Consider the following 17,683-nt stretch of genomic DNA (forward strand, 5'->3'; position numbering starts at 1 on the left):
CTCATGCTATCCCGCTCTGCAATTATATGCTACGCTCCCACCCAAACATGCAAGAATAGGCCTTCTCAGTCAACAGACAAACCGAGTCATTCTGTCCTCAAACCATGACATCATGACCATTTGACTTCAGCGTGAAATTCAAGCTTAATTTAACTTTGTCAGGGAAAGGGAAAAAAAAGAAGTGGTGTGTGTTACACTGGCAGACGTGCTGCAGTGGTGTGAACAGTAACTTTATGCAATTCTGGGAAGGCAATGCTAATTTATTCTCTACAATGAGGAATATGTGACTCATGGTAACCTCAGAAATCATGGATTTACTGTCTCAGGCATGCATCAGAATACAGCAGAAAAATACTCAACAAAACTCCAGCACGGGCATATTCTGAATCACTGCCTTAGTACCAACAAAACAATAATTTGGAGTGACTGTGTCGACGAATGCAGCAATTCATTAAACGTTTAGTGGTGGAGGTCATACTGTTTAAAATAGTTTTTTTTTTTTATTAATAATGCAATGGCAGGAATAACAATTGTTAATAAAAATCCTTCCATCTCAGTAATCACATTAAACAAGCGTGTGTCAACTTTGGTTCAAATTAATGTCAGTGGCTTCCAGCTGAAGTTTGTTGGGGTCTACACGCCCGAGAAGCACCTATCAAACTGCTGACAGCTATTGTGTGAGACACACCTCATTTTCCAAATCTGCCTCGCAACAGTGTCCTCTCCTCTGTCCTTGCCGCTCTGGGAGGGGTTCTTAATAGTGTGTGTGAGCACTTGCATGTGCATGTATATATGACAGAACCAACCGCAGGCACCTCAGCCCAGTCTTTACAACAAAGAGGTCTGGTGGTTTTCACAGCAGCCCCACTTGCTCTCCCACACACTCATAAATAACTATACAGATTCTCTGCCCTGCCCAGGGGGAGAAAAGGAGAGAAAAGAGCCATTTAGGCAGCTCCTCTCCTCTCATGCCTTCTAACTGACCCTTTCTAAGGGTCAATCAGTCCCATCACAGCTCCTTATTTTGACCCCTTCCCAACCCTCTCTCCTTGCTGACACTAACCTGAATCGTCCCAGGAGCTGTGCTATCAAGAGAATCCACTTAGGAGGCTTCGGTCATTGTGAAGGGGTCTTTAAGACTTTGGACGTCATAACACCTCACAAGCGCTCAGTCCCTTGAGCATGTGAGATGGCAGCAAGGGTCAGAGGTGAAGGTCGCAATATGGGAGGAGGGGAATAAATCCTGTAGCATGGATGACAATAGCTGCAATCCCTGCTGACAATGATGCCATTGTAGACTACGGGTTGCTTAGTGTGTCCTGGAGCTGTGCCTAATAGAGTTATAGTGCTGATGTGATGGCTGTGTAGCCAAGTAGACTAGTGTCCCTTTATACAAGGGGGGAAACTGCCCAGGAGCTTGAAAGAGGTCTCAGCTTCTCCATTTTGCCTTGCATGAAAGCCTCGGATTGTGTGTGTTTGCATGTGTCTGTGTGTGTGTGTGTGAGTGAGTGAGTGAGTGAGAGAGAGAGATAGATAGAGAGAGAGAGAGAGAGAGAGAGAGAGAGAGAGAGAGAGAGAGAGAGAGAGGTTTCCAGCTATACCATTTGGTCACTGACACACATGACTCCTATTTAAAGAGCTAGATTTGACACAAATCATCACAGAAATTCTGCTGCTTAAGCTGAGGGCTGACTACAACATGACTTTTCTGTGCACAAACCAATTTGTCACACACTGTATCAAGAATAATATCATCTTTGTTTGCAGAGCTGTGAGTTTTAGAATTTACTTTCCAAGTAAAATGGAAAGGACATTCATGTCAGTTATTACTAACTGAACATCATTGGTTTTCGGAGTATTCGTCAGGCAAAACAAGCAATTTAATGCTTCTTCAAGAACATCAAGGAATTTGAATATTAATGACACCTGTTGCCACTTCAGTTTGGGAGAAGAGCAACTGTAGTCAACATCCTGTTGCTCGAGTTTGTACACAGATAATCTAGGAGAGTCATTCCTATGACTCCCATTGTACAGAAATTGGCTGCAATTCAGCCGGGGGTGCATTAGAGATCACTCGTGAATTAGTCCTCTGTGAATGGAGCTAAACTGCTAAAATAATTATTTACACCTGTCTCTGGACAAGAAACAAAAAAACCCATCAGATTATCTGGCACCGCTCATGCTTTCACTCCGTGTGGGAACCGTCATTTGCCAAAACAGTGAGGAGAGCTAGGCCTCCATGAGACTGTCCTGCATATGTTGCAATACTGTGTTTATGTTGTGTATCTATATCACACTCTGTTTATTGAACTGGACTTACTGAGAGACCACTGTATATACACTGCATACCAGATATGACTATAAAGACTACAAAGTTGATTTGTACGTGACAAAGTAGTACACTATCCAGCCTGGCCTTGCACGCTTCATGGCTAGTACTGCAAAAAGGGAAAAGGCTAGCTGTAACTTGTGTTTATACAGTGCTTTGAAAAACTATTCTCCCCCTTTGTGAGTTCCTATTTTTTTCATATTAGTCACACTTCCATGTTTCAGATCATGAAAGTAATATGAATGTCTAATATTAGACAAAGATAAATAACTAAATATAAAATGCAGTTTTTAAATGATGATTTCATTATTTAAGGGAAAAGAGATAACCAAATCTACCTGCCCCCGTGTGAAAAAAGTAATTATCGCCTAACCCTAATAACTGGTTGTGGCAGCAAGAACTGCCACCAAGCAGTCAATCAACTGGGAGTGAGTCATTCACATTCACATGTGAATGAATTTTGGCCCACTCTTCTCTGCAGAATTTTTTTTAAATCCAGTTATATTGGAGGCCTTTCCAGCATAAACAAACTTTTTAAGGTCATGCCAAACCATCTCAATCTGATTTAAGTCCTGGCTTTGACTAGACCACTCCAAAACTCTGATGGATGCTGTTTTTGTCCTGTCTCTTTCCTATTGTTGAATCATGAACTCTGACCTTAACCGAAGCCAGCGAGGCCTGGATGGAAAATAATAACAAATGTTGGAGGGAGTAAATACTTTTTCACTATGATGTTCAACATATAATATGAGCTGATAAAGTATTTTTTTAAAGTCAGCATGATGAGCTTGGTCATTTATAAATTAGCCAAACTTCTTCACTTAACATTATTTTGCTACATTAGATAACATCTAGCTGGTTTGCGTGGTAATCAGCCAAAAGAAAGACACAGTATGTTTTCCATAAACATCTATGGGTCTTTTTGCAACCAAGGCATCACATCCTGGCCATTAAGAAGAATGCAGGTTTAAGCACCTCTATGTTAGCTTTGCTTTTCAGACCCAGAAGCTACATTCACATTTTATACTGCACATGGTTTAATCTAGGTAATGTTAGTCCTATTTCCGGGGAAAAGTGCTAACTAACATAGCAGCTTGCTGGCTAACCATATCTTGATTCCTTGCCAACGCTGCCTCAAGCGAACTGCTGGTTGAACCAACATCTTTTTCTGTTGCTTTGTCTTTATATGGACTTTGTGTTTCACTGGGCGCTAAATGTATGTCATTATTAGTGATTATTGGACTCTATTGCTAAGATAACTTTAGCTAATGTTGCTTACTGTTGATTATTCCATTACAGATTAACTTGGAAATCCAAATTACCTAGTTTTCAATTGTAATGTTAATCTAGAGTGGCTCCTCAACTCGGATTTCCTACTCAAAAAGTGGGAGCAACCCCACCAACCAAGAGTTAACAATCTAAAATTGTGGCAGTGAATATAAACAGTAGTAAAACTGTAAAACTTAAAGTTAAACTGACCAAGCTCTATCCATAAATGTGTTGTAGCTGTGTTTTTGATAGTGATACATGAATGGCTCTAACTCAGAACCAAAGCAAGGCCTGTTTTTTCTTGCTTTTCCCACTTTACTACTGGAATGCACTAACTCAAGAGTGATATCACTCGGGAGTTCTGAAATCTGACTTCCAACATATCTGAAAAACAATATTACTGGATGTGGAATAGAGGCACTGAGGAGTAAGTTACATACGTAAGAATTGTGTTGTTCACATTGGAAACTGTTCACAGAATATTATAGGCAACTGAATAAGTCACAGAAAGTCTAACTTTAAACATTGTTTTACAATTATTTTTCAGCTTGACAGTAATGACAAAAAGTACATGAAAGGTTGTTTTTCTGTATTTCTGATATTTGAAACACTTGGGGAAAAAAGTGATCATCATCTTATTCAGCAACAAAATTTTGTTACTTGCAGCCCAATTACCTACATGGATCCATACCTATACTTATATGATAGAAGGACAAGAAATGACAGCATGTCATGGATTCATTTGGCATTAGGGTTTCATCTCCAGTCTTGATTTGGCTCACCACAGAGCCGGGGAAAGCCTCAGCTCAGAGAAACAGAATCAATCAATCAATCAATCAAAGCTTTATTCGTCACATGCAGGTTGCCCTGCAGTGAAATGGGACACCCCCCCCCCCCCCCCCCCCGACCTTACACATATAGCACAAACATTACATGGGGATACAGGTCGGAGATTGGTAGAATCAGAGAAAAAAACATTGAAATGTACACTACAGTGGGGAAAGTACAAGAGGAAAAAGAGACCCCTACTCATGCTGCTGATACCACTGAATAGTCATCTTCTGCATAAGTAAGACACCGAACTAGCAGATATTATGAGGTGACATGCCACAAGGACCTCAGTTGTCACCTCGGTTAATAAGATTAGGCTCTGACGGTATGGAGTGACAGATGATGAGAGGTAGGCATGACCTCTAGGAGATAATTCAGAGGACGGAGAAAGAGAGGGGCAGCACTGGAGCATTTGGAAAAATGATATGTCCGTTTTCCTGATGTCTATAGTAACAGTAGCCTCCAATTTAACATTCCATCCATCAAACACTGGTTTTATTTTTTTCCTCTTTTTGGCTTCTCTTTGACCTCCCTAAAAGAACAAGCTATGTTTCCCAGGGCCCAGCTATTTGAAGCTCATAGTTTTGGTCATCCAAGGTTTTTCTGTTCCAACTCAAGCCGTTCAGACACTGTCCCCACTTACATTTCCTCAATGGCAGGGTCCTGGGGTCCAGACCATAGCCGCCCTACACTCTGCCCACAGTTGAGTTGCCTCTGGCAGGACTGCTGCGTGCTTTGTGTGCTGGTTCTGGCTGCGGATCAGGGAAATCCCACAGTCTCTCCATGGTGAATATCGTACGCCCTGCCAAGGCCATTATGCATCCCTTCAATGGCCGTGAATAGTAGCACACTACAGTACAGAAGGTTTAAGAGAAGTGCAGTTTGCTCAGGGCTACAGTGCAAGACCATGACACAGATACTGACACTGGTGAACTGAACTAAGAAATGATTTCTCCATACTGTGTCAGCCCACACTGCACTATAGAGGAATATAAAAAAACATCTGATTAATAACGTTCCTTAACAAAGTCTAAACAATCATTATTCTAAAAAAACACGAGATTATTCCACTAAGTCCAGTATTGCTTGTTTGACTTATTGTGGCTGAGTGAATACCAGCAGGAGGACTATCATGTAAACACTTAACACTCTTAAATATGGGGATTGACACTCATTTCATAATTTCCCTAGAGTTAACATATAGCGCACCATAATCACACTGATCTAACAATCTCTATGAGACCAAACCAATCATATTTCCCAATCTCCTGGGTTCCAGTTAACAGCTGCAATAAAATATATGTTGTTTTCACCTTGTGAGTCTGTGATCACTTTTACATATAAACCGTGAAAAATGTAAGATAATCACATGGGACATTTCCTGCACTCACTTTTATGCACGTGTAGAGGACACAAGAGATCACTAGAAATTCTCTGGTTTAGGGAGCACACATCACACTTCACTGGGTTGCTTTGAATTAGTCAATAACCTGCGCACGTGGGCACAACTGGACATCACACAGAGTTTGTACCGGGCCACGTTTGAATTTATTGGTGGTCCAACTCATTAGTGCTAAGTACTCGTGTAATAAATGTAGGGATGACTGCATATGGATCTGGAGGCATTGCAGCTGGTGTGATCGATTCATAAAATTGTCTCTAGTTTATTTACATTTCTTTTCCTGTCAGAAATTAAAAACTATAATTTAGCTGACACCCACTTTCCTTACTGCTTAAAATGGACTTTCTCTTGTTTGTCAGATTAGTGTCAAAATTTAAACCTAACAAAATAAAACTTGAGCTGTTTTCTGCACAGAGAAACATCTGCCTATTAATTTAAAGCTCGTGCACAGTGTTTCCCAGCACTACCACAATCTGGTGGCATACTGCAGTGGTGGATATCAAGATGAGTCACATCAGCTAGCAGGCAGCTGGCAGGCTTGCAGTATCAGCCTATCCTGTTAATCTTCCGATTAGTCTTCACTGATCCCATCAGGACTGCCTGGATCTGGGGTGCAGAGCCTAAAGGTTTATCCCACAGGACAGCCCTCCCTCTCCCTGATCATTACACGTACACACAACGAATGCGACTGACGCACAGGGAACACACAGCATAACCTAATTAGTTCAACTTTTTCTAATGCTGATCAAGAAGCAACACATCCGCAACACAGAGCCCAGAGACCCACTGTCCCCCTGCTAACATATCTGGAGCTCCAGCTGTCTTCTGTTTCAGGAGGGTGGTGGCTGTGAAATGTGTCACAGAGGTCAGACCCTGAAGTTAAAGGGGGCAAATTCTGTGCTCTTCTGACACTGTGGTAGTGGGAGTGGGGGGGAAGGGGAAGCAGCCGAGTAGTACGCCATGACAAACTTCAAGGCTTCTTCAAGTATGGGGGCACCGGGAGCACACAAACACTCAGACATGTGTGAGCACCCAGTTACATAGCTGCTGTACGGTGGATGTAAGGCCTGAGAAACATGCCAACATCCCACAGACATCAATCAGAAAGTTAAACTCAGATTCAGTGCAACAAGCAAATTACAGACTAATGTGAATTTTATTATACAAGTTAATAATCTCAATTTGTGTTTGCTTAAATGACCCACATCCACCTATAATCGTGCTTTTTGTTGTCTTAACAAGGTTGATCATGGCAGCTAGTTCAGTGTTTCTTGGGTAAAGACTGGATACAGGAAAGAATCAACTTACTGATGGGAAAAAGGAATGCTGGAGGCAATTACCTCCCCTGACTTTCTAAACTTGGGTCAAAAGGGGAGTGGCTATAAACGCCTGGACACCAACAGAGGCAGACCTCTGACCAAGCGGGCCTTGTTTCACTCTCTCTCTCTCTCTCTCTCTGTAGCCACTAAGTTCAACTGGTGGAAGAGGCCATGGCTGTTTAAATTTACAGCACAATGTCATTCTGTGTCATGAGCAAACTACAATGTGTGTATTCATCCACTCTGAACACATAAGAGGACAGTACTGTTAATACTCTGGCCATTTTTAGCATATGAGGCAAGAAATAGCAAAATGTGTCACTGTAAAATAACCACTTCTTTCAGACCTAAAGTGTACAGGTGGTTACACACCTGCTATCTTTAACTGGATGATCTCACAGCAGCAGTAATTATGAGCGGTGTCAGCCAAGATGCCATTTACTGTTGCTGAACGTGTCTGGCAAGCTCAACAAGAATATAATACTTACTTGCCAACTAGGAAACTACAAAAGGTGTTTTAGCCAACCAAGTTTAATTATGCTAAAACCTGTAACAGGACATTGTTTTCTTAGAATGTGTTCACTTATCAATAAACTGGAGCAACCATAATGGCTGAAACTGCTCTAATTCTTGATTGCTTAAAAGATACACGTTAAATATTTTCATTTCGTAATTTTAACTTTAAAAAAAATCCATTCATGTACAGCAAAGGATTTTTCAGCTGTTAGGGCAAAGCTTGAGGAGATCTGAATGAAACGGTCTGGAATGTACTATTACACTTTTAGGGGTTCGTGGATGTTATGTGGAAAACGCCATATACCTGCTTACACAATTTACTTATTTAAGTGCATATATGTTCATTTTCATTTAAAACGCTTACTTTTAAATAATTACGTAGGATACATTTCAATAGCTCCTTTTTGTACACGACACAGGATCCCAACAAGAAAAAGAACACCCCTACTGTGGTAGCAGCTTGGACTGTACCAAGATGATGTTACGAACAGCCCTTTAAAGTCGCTCCACTTCCCAGATGAACTAGAGCGCCGCCACACAGTGAGAAGGCACGGACTGACAATCTATTATGTCTGAAAATGGTCTCTGTTTAGAAAGGCGATTTAAGAACACTAAATTTTTGACTGTGGGATGCTTATGGACGCGGAATCCAAGGAGTTATCTTTTTATTCACTTAAATGTAGGACGTGGCGTCTGCGAATACTCTTAAGTAGCCTAGCTTAAATTAGGTTAAAAGAAACGTGCATTTTTTTTATTATTATTATTTTGCTCAGACTTGCGAAGACAACAGCGGCAACCTGGACTACTCTAGTGAAACAGGAATGATTTATCCTCCCGAAGGTTTATTCTACATCGAAATGGACCAAGCACCAGGTAAGTTAGGGTTAAAACCAGCCATTATCTGATCTGCGGGGGGTCGGGGAGCGTTTTATCAATGCCCGCTTTCTTCTTCTTTTTTTCTTATCGGTTAATATCTGTTAGTAAAGCTGACATCTGAGAAAATGCTGTGCAGGTGTCGGCAAAGCGTTGCAATGGTCAGGTCCTCAGTGCTGCGCTCTCCCAGTGGCATTGCCCAGGCATGCATAGCGCAATTCACTTGGCAATTACGTAATACCTTTCGGAGAACCAGGCGCAGTGGCTTGCCTCTTTTCTTTTGTCTCGGCACATATGGCAAACTTTGACAGGGATGCACGGCGGCTTTGCGTTGTCCCACTAAACCTAAACGACACGTACCCAAACGTGTGCGGCAGAGGAAAGAGTGCATTTTATAGAGAATATAGTCGCGAGTGCGTTAATGAACGACCGCTTTGTTCTCCACTGCAGCCAGCCGTGGTTAATTTGCTCGCTAGCTCAGAAAGTAGGCTACAGGCAGCTCGTCTCATGACTTAGCTCCGATAAACTCGCCTGCAGCTTATTTTGTAGCCTGTTTTGCTTTTGCGTTGTTACTGCGCCGAAAACGTTTAGCGAATGTGCTGTAGCCGATTTGAGTTATGTTAATTGAATTTGGCCAATTGATTAGTAAAAAAAACTGCGTCAGAGTCCTTAGCCTTAATACATTTATTTAATTTACGAATAGCTATACTAAGTGGGCTACAGTTAATTAAGTAGCTTGCAGGAGAGGTTTATGAGAGCTGAAAATCTGTGACGACAATACAGGGTGTAGGAAGCACAACAAAAATGAAAACAGTGGGTCAGCCAGTTTGTGTTGTGTGCGTTTCAGACTTTTAATTTGGCATCTTTTTTTAAATAATTTCTTGCATGCATTACTAGTGCATGTACTAATGCAAGCATGTGGCGTTTGGAAGCCGGTGGAGTGTTTTTTGGCAGGACTCCGTGGAAGGAAGAGGAGGGGGGAAAGGTGTGCAGACTTAAATTTTTTTGCAGAGTTCAGGAGCCGCAGCGTTTCACTGAACTGCTGCACCTGTCTTTTGTTTATTTTTGAGGTCAGGAGGAGGGGGGGTGGAAGGTGAGCGGATGGTGGGAGAAAGCCACACTTTCCCCTGTGTGAGGGTGCTCTTGTATTCTCCCTAACTGCCTCGTGAAAGGCACTTTTGTCCTGCAGTGAAATATATCGCCCTTCACTCCTCTTGATGCGGTTTCCCCTCGTTTTTCATTTTTAAGGAAAACGCTTAGTCTTCAAGCCAGAGTCACGGATCCCCCCCCTCCCTCTTCCTCCCTTCAGGGTTGATGGAAAACTTATGATCTCTAAGCTCGCAATGGTTATAAAATGAAAAGGGTGGTCCAAGAGACTCAAAATATAATTTATAGCCTATTAAATGCCAGTCATGCAATTCAGGACAGTGCCAGAGGCAAACTTTAGAGAATGGACTTTAATTTATTTCACAAGAGTTGGATACTGGTTAGTGTATAATGGATTTTATAATTAAAGTATTTGGAATAATTAATTAAAAAAAACAAATTTAATAGTTAACTCATAAGCTACATTTCTATTTTTAGTAATGACAGCACTGAAGATCTTGGTAATGATTTGGCAACTTGGAAACTTGCCCGGGCATGTTCTCAGATCTTGTCAGGCTTCATCAAGCAAGGGTGTTACAAACTGTGTGTGCCTCATTTGCTGGCTGGATGGAGGGGGGGGGGGGGTCATAATATTGAAGGGGTCGTGTTTACAGTAACTGCTTAAGTAGATCTTGTGGCAGATTATTGTGTTAAATTCTCTAAGAAAAGAGGGGAAAATTTGCATTTCATTCCATCCTCGTTTTGTCTTTCGCATGCAGCTCTCCCTCCCAGGTCAACAAAGCCACCATCTTCCACCATGAACAGCAACTGCCTTTTGCCTCCTGCGCATTCGCTACAGGACGCTGAATGGTACTGGGGTGACATAACAAGGTAAAGGATGAGAACATCCGCAGTCCTTCAGCAAATATCCCATCCTTTCAAAGGTCTCGTGTGATGTTTTGATTGTTAAACATATTGGCACGTTGAATTCCGTTAAGCATTAACTGACTTCCCACAGGGAGGAGGTAAACGAGAAGCTCCGAGACACACCTGATGGCTCCTTTCTGGTGCGCGATGCATCCACAAAGCTGCAGGGAGACTTTACGCTGACATTAAGGTAAGATGAAGAGAAGAGGAGCACAGTGATTCCAAGCGCAGCGCTAAAAGAAAATATTAATGGTGAGGTTTAAATTGTATTTTGCACTGATCTAATTTTTTTCTCTACTCAAATTTTTAGAAAAGACGGGCACAACAAGCTGATCAAGATTTACCACCGTGACGGGAAGTATGGCTTCTCAGACCCTCTCACATTCACGTCGGTGGTGGAGCTCATTTGGTACTATGAGCACCATCCGTTGGTGGAATATAATGCCTCACTGGATCTGATGCTTACCCATCCTGTGTCCCGTTTCCAGCAGGTTCGTGAGTAAATACAAATGTATTTCTTTTTACTTTATAAACACAAGAATACGCGTCGTCTAAGCAAATGAAATTTCTGCGTTTAGGTGAAAGAGGACAGTGTGGATGTGACTGGAAGAAAGCTTAAGGAGGTCCACAGTCAGTACCAAGAGAAATCAAAGGAGTTTGATCGTCTCTACGAAGCCTTCACAAAGACCTCACAGGTTAAAAATGCAGCCTTTTTAAAATAAAATAAAATAAATCTTTTCTTAATGGTCTGATTTACTTTTAACAAATGCCTGAGTCTTTTCTGAATGGATATACTCTGTATGACACAGGAGATCCAGATGAAGCGCACGGCGATAGAGGCTTTTAATGAGACTATGATGATCTTTGAGGAGCAGTGTCGTGAGCAGGAGCGCTACGGAGAAGAGTTTGAGAGAAGCAGCCATTTGGAGGGAATTGACAAAGATTTGGAGAGGTACTTATTGCACAGTGGCCGGGGGGGGCTCTTAAAATGTGGGTGCATTTTGCACATAAACCCCTAAACTCTGGTCACACCTGTGACCTGTCCTTTCCCTCATCAGCTTTCTGATACACTACGAGAAGCTGAAGTGCCGTCTCGCAGAGATCTATGACAGCAAAATTCATTTAGAGGAAGACTTGAGGACGCAGGTGGAGGATTACAGAGAGACGGACAGGAAGATTAACAACCTGCGGCCAGACCTCATCCAGCTACGCATCATGAGAGACCAGTACCTCAAGTAAGTGGCATCAGAATATTTTGTGGCATTTGTGGTAACAATCATTAGGGATTATAATGTTTAGTTTTTCTTCTTGCAGCTGGCTTAATCACAAAGGCGTACGGCAGAAACGCATAAATGATTGGCTGGGGGCACATAACGACAGCCTTGATGAGTAAGTTTAAACACATTCTTTATTTTAATATAAAAACATTTTAATTAATAAATAACTTGTTAATGGAAGACAATTGAAAGAGACATGACAACCACCCTCTTTCTTTCAGTACGTATGTGCTAAAGGGAGATGAGAAGAATTTGCCACATCAGGATGAGACGAGCTGGTTTGTTGGTGAACTGAGTCGGACGCAGGCAGAGGAGATGCTTCAAGGCAAAGTCCCTGGAACATTTCTGATCCGCGAGAGCAGCAAACAGGGATGTTACGCCTGCTCCGTTGTGTAAGTCCAGCATTTTGGCCCCAAAAAATGGAATCTGTTTGAGATGCTTGTTGCTCTTGATTTGATCACATGACACTTACAGATGTCCTTCTTTCCGTTAAAGCGTAAACGAAGAAGTCAAGCATTGCATGATCTACAGCACACCGCACGGATACGGCTTTGCCGAGCCCTATGATGTCCACTGTTCACTGAAAGACCTTGTCCTGCACTATCGCCTGCACTCATTAGTGCAACACAATGACGCCCTGGATGTGCGGCTGTCACATCCGGTGCACGCCAAAGCTGCAGCCACACCTTCACAGCACGCAGAGGAACAACACAAACTGATACAGACTCCAAAACACACGTCGGGGATGGCCCCTGCCGCTCCGGAGATGTAATCCAGTGGTGACAGACAAAAGGACATGTTTACTGCGAGAGACTGCATCAGGGTGCATTGTATAGAATTTTTTTTTTTTTTGCACTACAGTGATTCCAACGGTTTTATGAATGGGATTTCACAGAAGTGGAACCGCAACTTGAATGTCAGCTTGAATTATTTTTTTTAATTTTTTTTAAGACTGTTTTAAGCTTTCAGCTTTTTTTTTTTTTTTTTTTTTTTTTTTTTTTGGGTACTTCATTTATTGCCATTTGTTTAACACACACCTTTTGGGTAGGGGTGCTGACCACCTGAGATCTACTCACTGACGTCAGGTGCTGCACTTTTTCTTTAAGCCAAGAATTCACATTGCTAGAGATGTTTTGAGTTAAACTGTTCAGTTTTTAAAATTGGATTATTACTACAAAGTGCTTTTGTGGGGGTGGGGTGGGGGAATGGTGTAAACATGTAGTTTCATCCAGGTGGTTTGGAGGGCCAAGTAATTTTTTTTTTTTTTTTTTTTTTTTTTTAAATAAACTGACATTCATATACAGTGGATAATTATGTAGCATTAACATCCTGTAGAATACCATAGTAAGAGCATATACCCATTGACCAAAACACTAAATATTGAGCAGAACTACATCCCTGTTTAGTCCAGTAATTGCATTTGGGCAAGGGTAGGGCAGTTTATGTACACCTGCTGATCAAAACGTAATCTGAAGTACTGTATGTTATATTCTGTTACTCAAAGAAGTATAAGCTTTTTGTATTCTATATATATTTTTTCTATAAACATGCCACAAGATGAAAGTGCAATCCAACAGTATTTCTATTGTTGCAATGTATGATGACGGTGGTGGTGGTGGTGGTGAAGGTATTGTTGTTGCAAGAGGTTGACATTTGCCACAAAAATGCACTCTTTAGTGGCCTCCAATGTTTGTGTGAACTGCCAGAGGTCCGGAAGTATCCTGCCTCAATTACTTGAACTGTGGCATTGCTTGAGCTATGAATGTTTTTTTTCCATGACATGCAGCCTACATAGCTTAAGAGGAAAGGAATCCATGTTGAACTTGGCACATTTTTCGAGTTTGAGGACAATAGACGCTCTGTACAGAGACACAATAAAAGTGTATTTCTAAAGGTTGCTTTATGGAAGTAGGTTGTTTAAGCCTCTTAAAATAATCAAACTTCACTGGGGGACTGAGGAAATTCCTCAGGTGACGCTAAGCAATGTGAGATCCTGACCTTTTTCTTGCTGAAAGACAATAAACTGATGATGGTTTTGTCAACTAATTCGAGTCTGTTGCTAACACTGTTCAAGAAACACTTTTTAAAAATTATTATTATTCACATTAATCATAAAAAGATTGAAGGCAGCTTTGTTATTTTTCTAAGTGCTGTTAAAGTTCCAGTGACCAAAACTATGCTTAACACTAACTTGCGTTGGGTTTACAGTCTTTACTGAAGCCATGGTAGTCCAATGAGCTTATCTTTGAGTTTGCCAAGGTGGGAGACAGCGAGGGCACTGGAGGACACGCTGCAGACAGATGGGAGAGAAAGGAAGCGATAAAGACAATAGCAGGATGTGCGCAGGCTCTTCCGTACTCAGCCTGACTGCCGTTGAGTCACTCCAAAAAAATTTTTAGGAACATGCTTTGCATGGCTCTCACATGCATTTTCAAATTTTTGATCCTTCTGTAAAGGAAAAAAAAGGAAATTAACATTTGGTACTTGAGAGCAGCTTGGGGTTTTTTCCTTCTAGGTTTATCACACAGTCGGCATCACCCCTGTCTGACAATTACACTGAATTTGCTAATTTCACCAGTGCAAAATCCTCAGAAAAACACATGTATTGCCACTGGGGTGTATGATGATAATGTTGACCCTGGATGACACCACCACTGGCCACCTGTGTGACCACAGCAACAGGTGGCCTCTTTCAACCATCACAGAAGGTCTGTGTTAGGTAAGGATTAATGAGGTGCAGAGGGCAGGGATGTACTGGGGGAGAGTTCCAGGCCACGGATTACTACCTCTTACCCGTGTCAGCATGGAGAGTGGGTGGACACGCAGTATGCAAACCTGGCTAGGACTCACCAGACGCAGTGTAGCTAGATAGATAGCACCACAGCCCTCGAATGGTAAGAGTCACATCATGTCTCATTCACTCCAATTGATTTTTTTTTTCACCAATTGCATATCATGGAGCCTTGCTACCATTCCTGAAATTTAGCAACATACCTGTGGCATAGAGATATAGCAGCACAGAAGTTTGAATTGCATTTTCAAAATTTAAGTTGTTTAAAAAACAAGAACATATTTGTGGATTATTCACCAACAAATTGGTAGATTTTGGATAGGTTAACTGATGTTAGATTAAATCACAAAAACTCATATTAGCAACCAAGAACAATTGTTGAGTAATTGCAAATGACTTTATCTTAATGTTATTTCATCCAGCATTATGAAATCAAGCTCCAAAACTTGACTTTTGCAGGGTCGGTCAAGTGAAATATTACCTAAATATAACAATTCTATTTATTTTTGTTTATATAGTGCCAAATCATAACGGCAGTCACCTCAAGGCGCTTTCAACAAATGTATTCACGGTGGGAATTACCTAATGTTATAAAATAACAATTGCATAACATAAATGAGAAACTATTCTAAATGCCTAAATAAATGCATTTGATTGTATTATCTATGTTATATTAATCCTGTATTGTGGAATCAGTATATATTGATTGCACAAATTCAAGTGACACTTGACACACTTTAACATCAGCAGCTAATTATCTCCAATAACTTGAGCTGGGTAATAAAAACTACACCTCATCTGATGATGCATTTACCTAAATAAAGATTTAGCCTGAAGACTGGGCTTTTACATCTTTCCCCGCTTCTTACTTTTGTCATAACCCGAACATTAGGCTTTGCAGTGCTCTGGTCTTTGTTTGTAGCGCTGCCTCTCTATATTCACATATATTCCAAGTGGCCGCTAAGCACTTCCGTAGTCTTACTATTCGAGGGCTCTGGATAGGACAGAGTGTACCAATGAGTCACCCTCAGGCGGCTGCTTGAGTGTCCCAAAGACAGGGAGAGGGTGGGAAGAAAAATATGTGGGGCAGGAAGGAGAGGGGAGAAAGTGCAGGGCCTATTTCTCTCACTGCTGGTTATTAAAATGAAGGCTTGAAAGGTCAAGCTGGGCCTTTTCTACATTTTCTTTGCACATAAAATACACTGCCACATGGCTATGACCCCAAAACTATAAGCTTTTATAGCAGTTTGGCTATCACTGCTAACATCTACTTTCGCCTGGCTTCCAGCTATAAGAGTTGAACGTATGTAAAAACCCAGCCCCCCCTACATATTTTTACTCAGAGGCCCTCTCCCTCCACTTTTTTTTCTTGTCAGCACACCTCAGTGCTACAACTCGCTTACTAGTTCTCAATTTAAATAAGTCCCGACTGGAGTAGAGGGGGGGTAGCAGAACGAATTACCTTTGGAGTCACGCCTAAAACACACACACCATCAACTGTCTTGCAGGCTTTCAGAAAAAAAAGGTTTTCGCTTTCAGTTTGCAGCAGCCAATCGCGTCGCTCCTCTCCTCTGTCTCCGTCCGATTCCACGGTTTCACGCTACGCGATCAGCCAATGGCAGTCCGAGACCAGCCGCAGGTTAGCCAATCAGCAGTCAGTTGCTATGTTGGAAGCAGAATCGATAAGAGGGATTTTTTCCCCCTCTCTGTTTTTTTTTTACAAGCTCACAATATAGCTGGCTTATAGGCTGAAGGCAGGAGATCCTGTTGCCTGCCAACAAGCATGTAGGCAACAGACTGAACCATTAAACACCATGCAGACACATTTCCTTTGATACCGCCACAAATAACAGCTTAGATGTCACTATGCTGTGTATGTGTCTGTACACACACACATACATCTCAGGAAGAAAGTTAACAGGTTGGATTCCCGACCCCCACTGAGCTGTTGAAGTCATGGAAAAGAAAATTGTTTGAGCCTGGGCGAATTATGGTCAATGATGCACATCAAAGTTTCTGAGTGAAAATGATGTTGTGAGTTTGTCCCTTTTTTTGTTTTCCCCCTCTTTCAGTACTTTTTCCTCCAGTGACTCGGTCCGTCTAAGGAGAAAAACGCCCCATATTGTTACAAATCCAAATGTATGCAATGCTATACTTGGTGCTGTACATATTCATCACAATATTAAGGTCAGTAATTTCTGGATTAGATTGTTAAGCCATATGTTCTCCCAGTGACCCAGAACGGTCGAGATTTCTTGCTGTGGGCTACTGGTATGTGTCCTCAAGCAAAATGTAAACAAAAATCACACTAACCTAATCAGTTTGGAAAAAGATGCAGTTATTGTATAAGTTAACCTGTATTTGAAGTTGACTTTTAGAAACTGAAATCAAACTTTAATGATTGGATGTGCTCAGTTGGAAATAGCATTAGTCCTGGATACAAGTTGATCTAAAATAACGAGTTATTATTGGCATATATTTTGCTATAACTGAGTGACCTCTGGTAGCTTTGATTTGAACAAAGAGACTCGGATCGCACTGAAACAGGAGCGGACACTGATCCAGCTCAGACACAGGGATGAGACACAATCAGACACAATGCTGTTTGTTGACAAACCATCAAGATCCAGAACCACAGCCAAATCAGATTTTCAGATACCGCCTTAGACCAGGGATGGGCGATCCCTCCAGTTTTAAAACAGGTAGAGCAGGACGCCCTCAGCGACAGTTGGGGTGATTTTCCTTCCTCCTACTTCATGCAATATTATGTTGTGCTATTTCTTAAGGGAAGGTGGGGGTGGGGGAATCACCTATTAAATGAAGCATCCCATCGTTTCTAAAGCTGGACAATCTCATTGTGGTACTTCAGCTCTCAAATAGATTAAAAAAGAAGAAAACAAGAAGCAGCAGCAAGGCACGTGGCCAGAAAACTAAAGTGGCACAAGACTGACAGACACTGCTTGGTCTGAAAACATAAGGCTGATGATGATGATGGTGGTGGTAAAGGAACGAAGGAGTTACACACAAAGACTGCAGCAAGAAGGAAAGTTCACTATTAAGTAT

At 41.6% G+C, this 17,683-nt stretch overlaps 1 protein-coding gene and 1 long non-coding RNA gene across 2 annotated transcripts; one reads left to right on the forward strand and one right to left on the reverse strand.

The window, feature by feature from the left end:
• The first annotated feature begins 8,174 nt into the window (after positions 1 to 8,174).
• Positions 8,175 to 13,875, forward strand: LOC113010606 (phosphatidylinositol 3-kinase regulatory subunit gamma-like). Its single transcript, XM_026149767.2, has 10 exons — positions 8,175 to 8,539; positions 10,405 to 10,516; positions 10,644 to 10,742; positions 10,863 to 11,043; positions 11,131 to 11,247; positions 11,362 to 11,504; positions 11,611 to 11,787; positions 11,867 to 11,941; positions 12,051 to 12,221; positions 12,325 to 13,875. The coding sequence occupies exons 1-10, from the start codon at positions 8,488 to 8,490 to the stop codon at positions 12,599 to 12,601; spliced, it is 1,404 nt and encodes a 467-aa protein (XP_026005552.2). The 5' UTR covers positions 8,175 to 8,487; the 3' UTR covers positions 12,602 to 13,875.
• Positions 13,876 to 14,020: 145 nt separating this feature from the next.
• LOC145421698 (uncharacterized) lies at positions 14,021 to 16,199 on the reverse strand. Its single transcript, XR_013903052.1, has 2 exons — positions 16,083 to 16,199; positions 14,021 to 14,119 (listed from the first exon to the last, which is right to left on the reverse strand). It is a non-coding gene; the product is annotated as an uncharacterized LOC145421698 (long non-coding RNA).
• Between the last annotated feature and the right edge of the window lie 1,484 nt (positions 16,200 to 17,683).

This window comes from Astatotilapia calliptera, chromosome 18 (genome assembly GCF_964374335.1).
Source record: "Astatotilapia calliptera chromosome 18, fAstCal68.1, whole genome shotgun sequence".
NCBI classification, from domain to species: domain Eukaryota; kingdom Metazoa; phylum Chordata; class Actinopteri; order Cichliformes; family Cichlidae; genus Astatotilapia; species Astatotilapia calliptera.

Coding starts and splice junctions, on each gene's coding strand:
- LOC113010606 (XM_026149767.2), top strand. CDS start 8,488: ATGATTTATCCTCCCGAAGGTTTATTCTACATCGAAATGGACCAAGCA. Junction 10,743..10,862: donor GACTTTACGCTGACATTAAG/GTAAGATGAAGA, acceptor TCAAATTTTTAG/AAAAGACGGGCACAACAAGC. Junction 11,248..11,361: donor CCTTCACAAAGACCTCACAG/GTTAAAAATGCA, acceptor TGTATGACACAG/GAGATCCAGATGAAGCGCAC.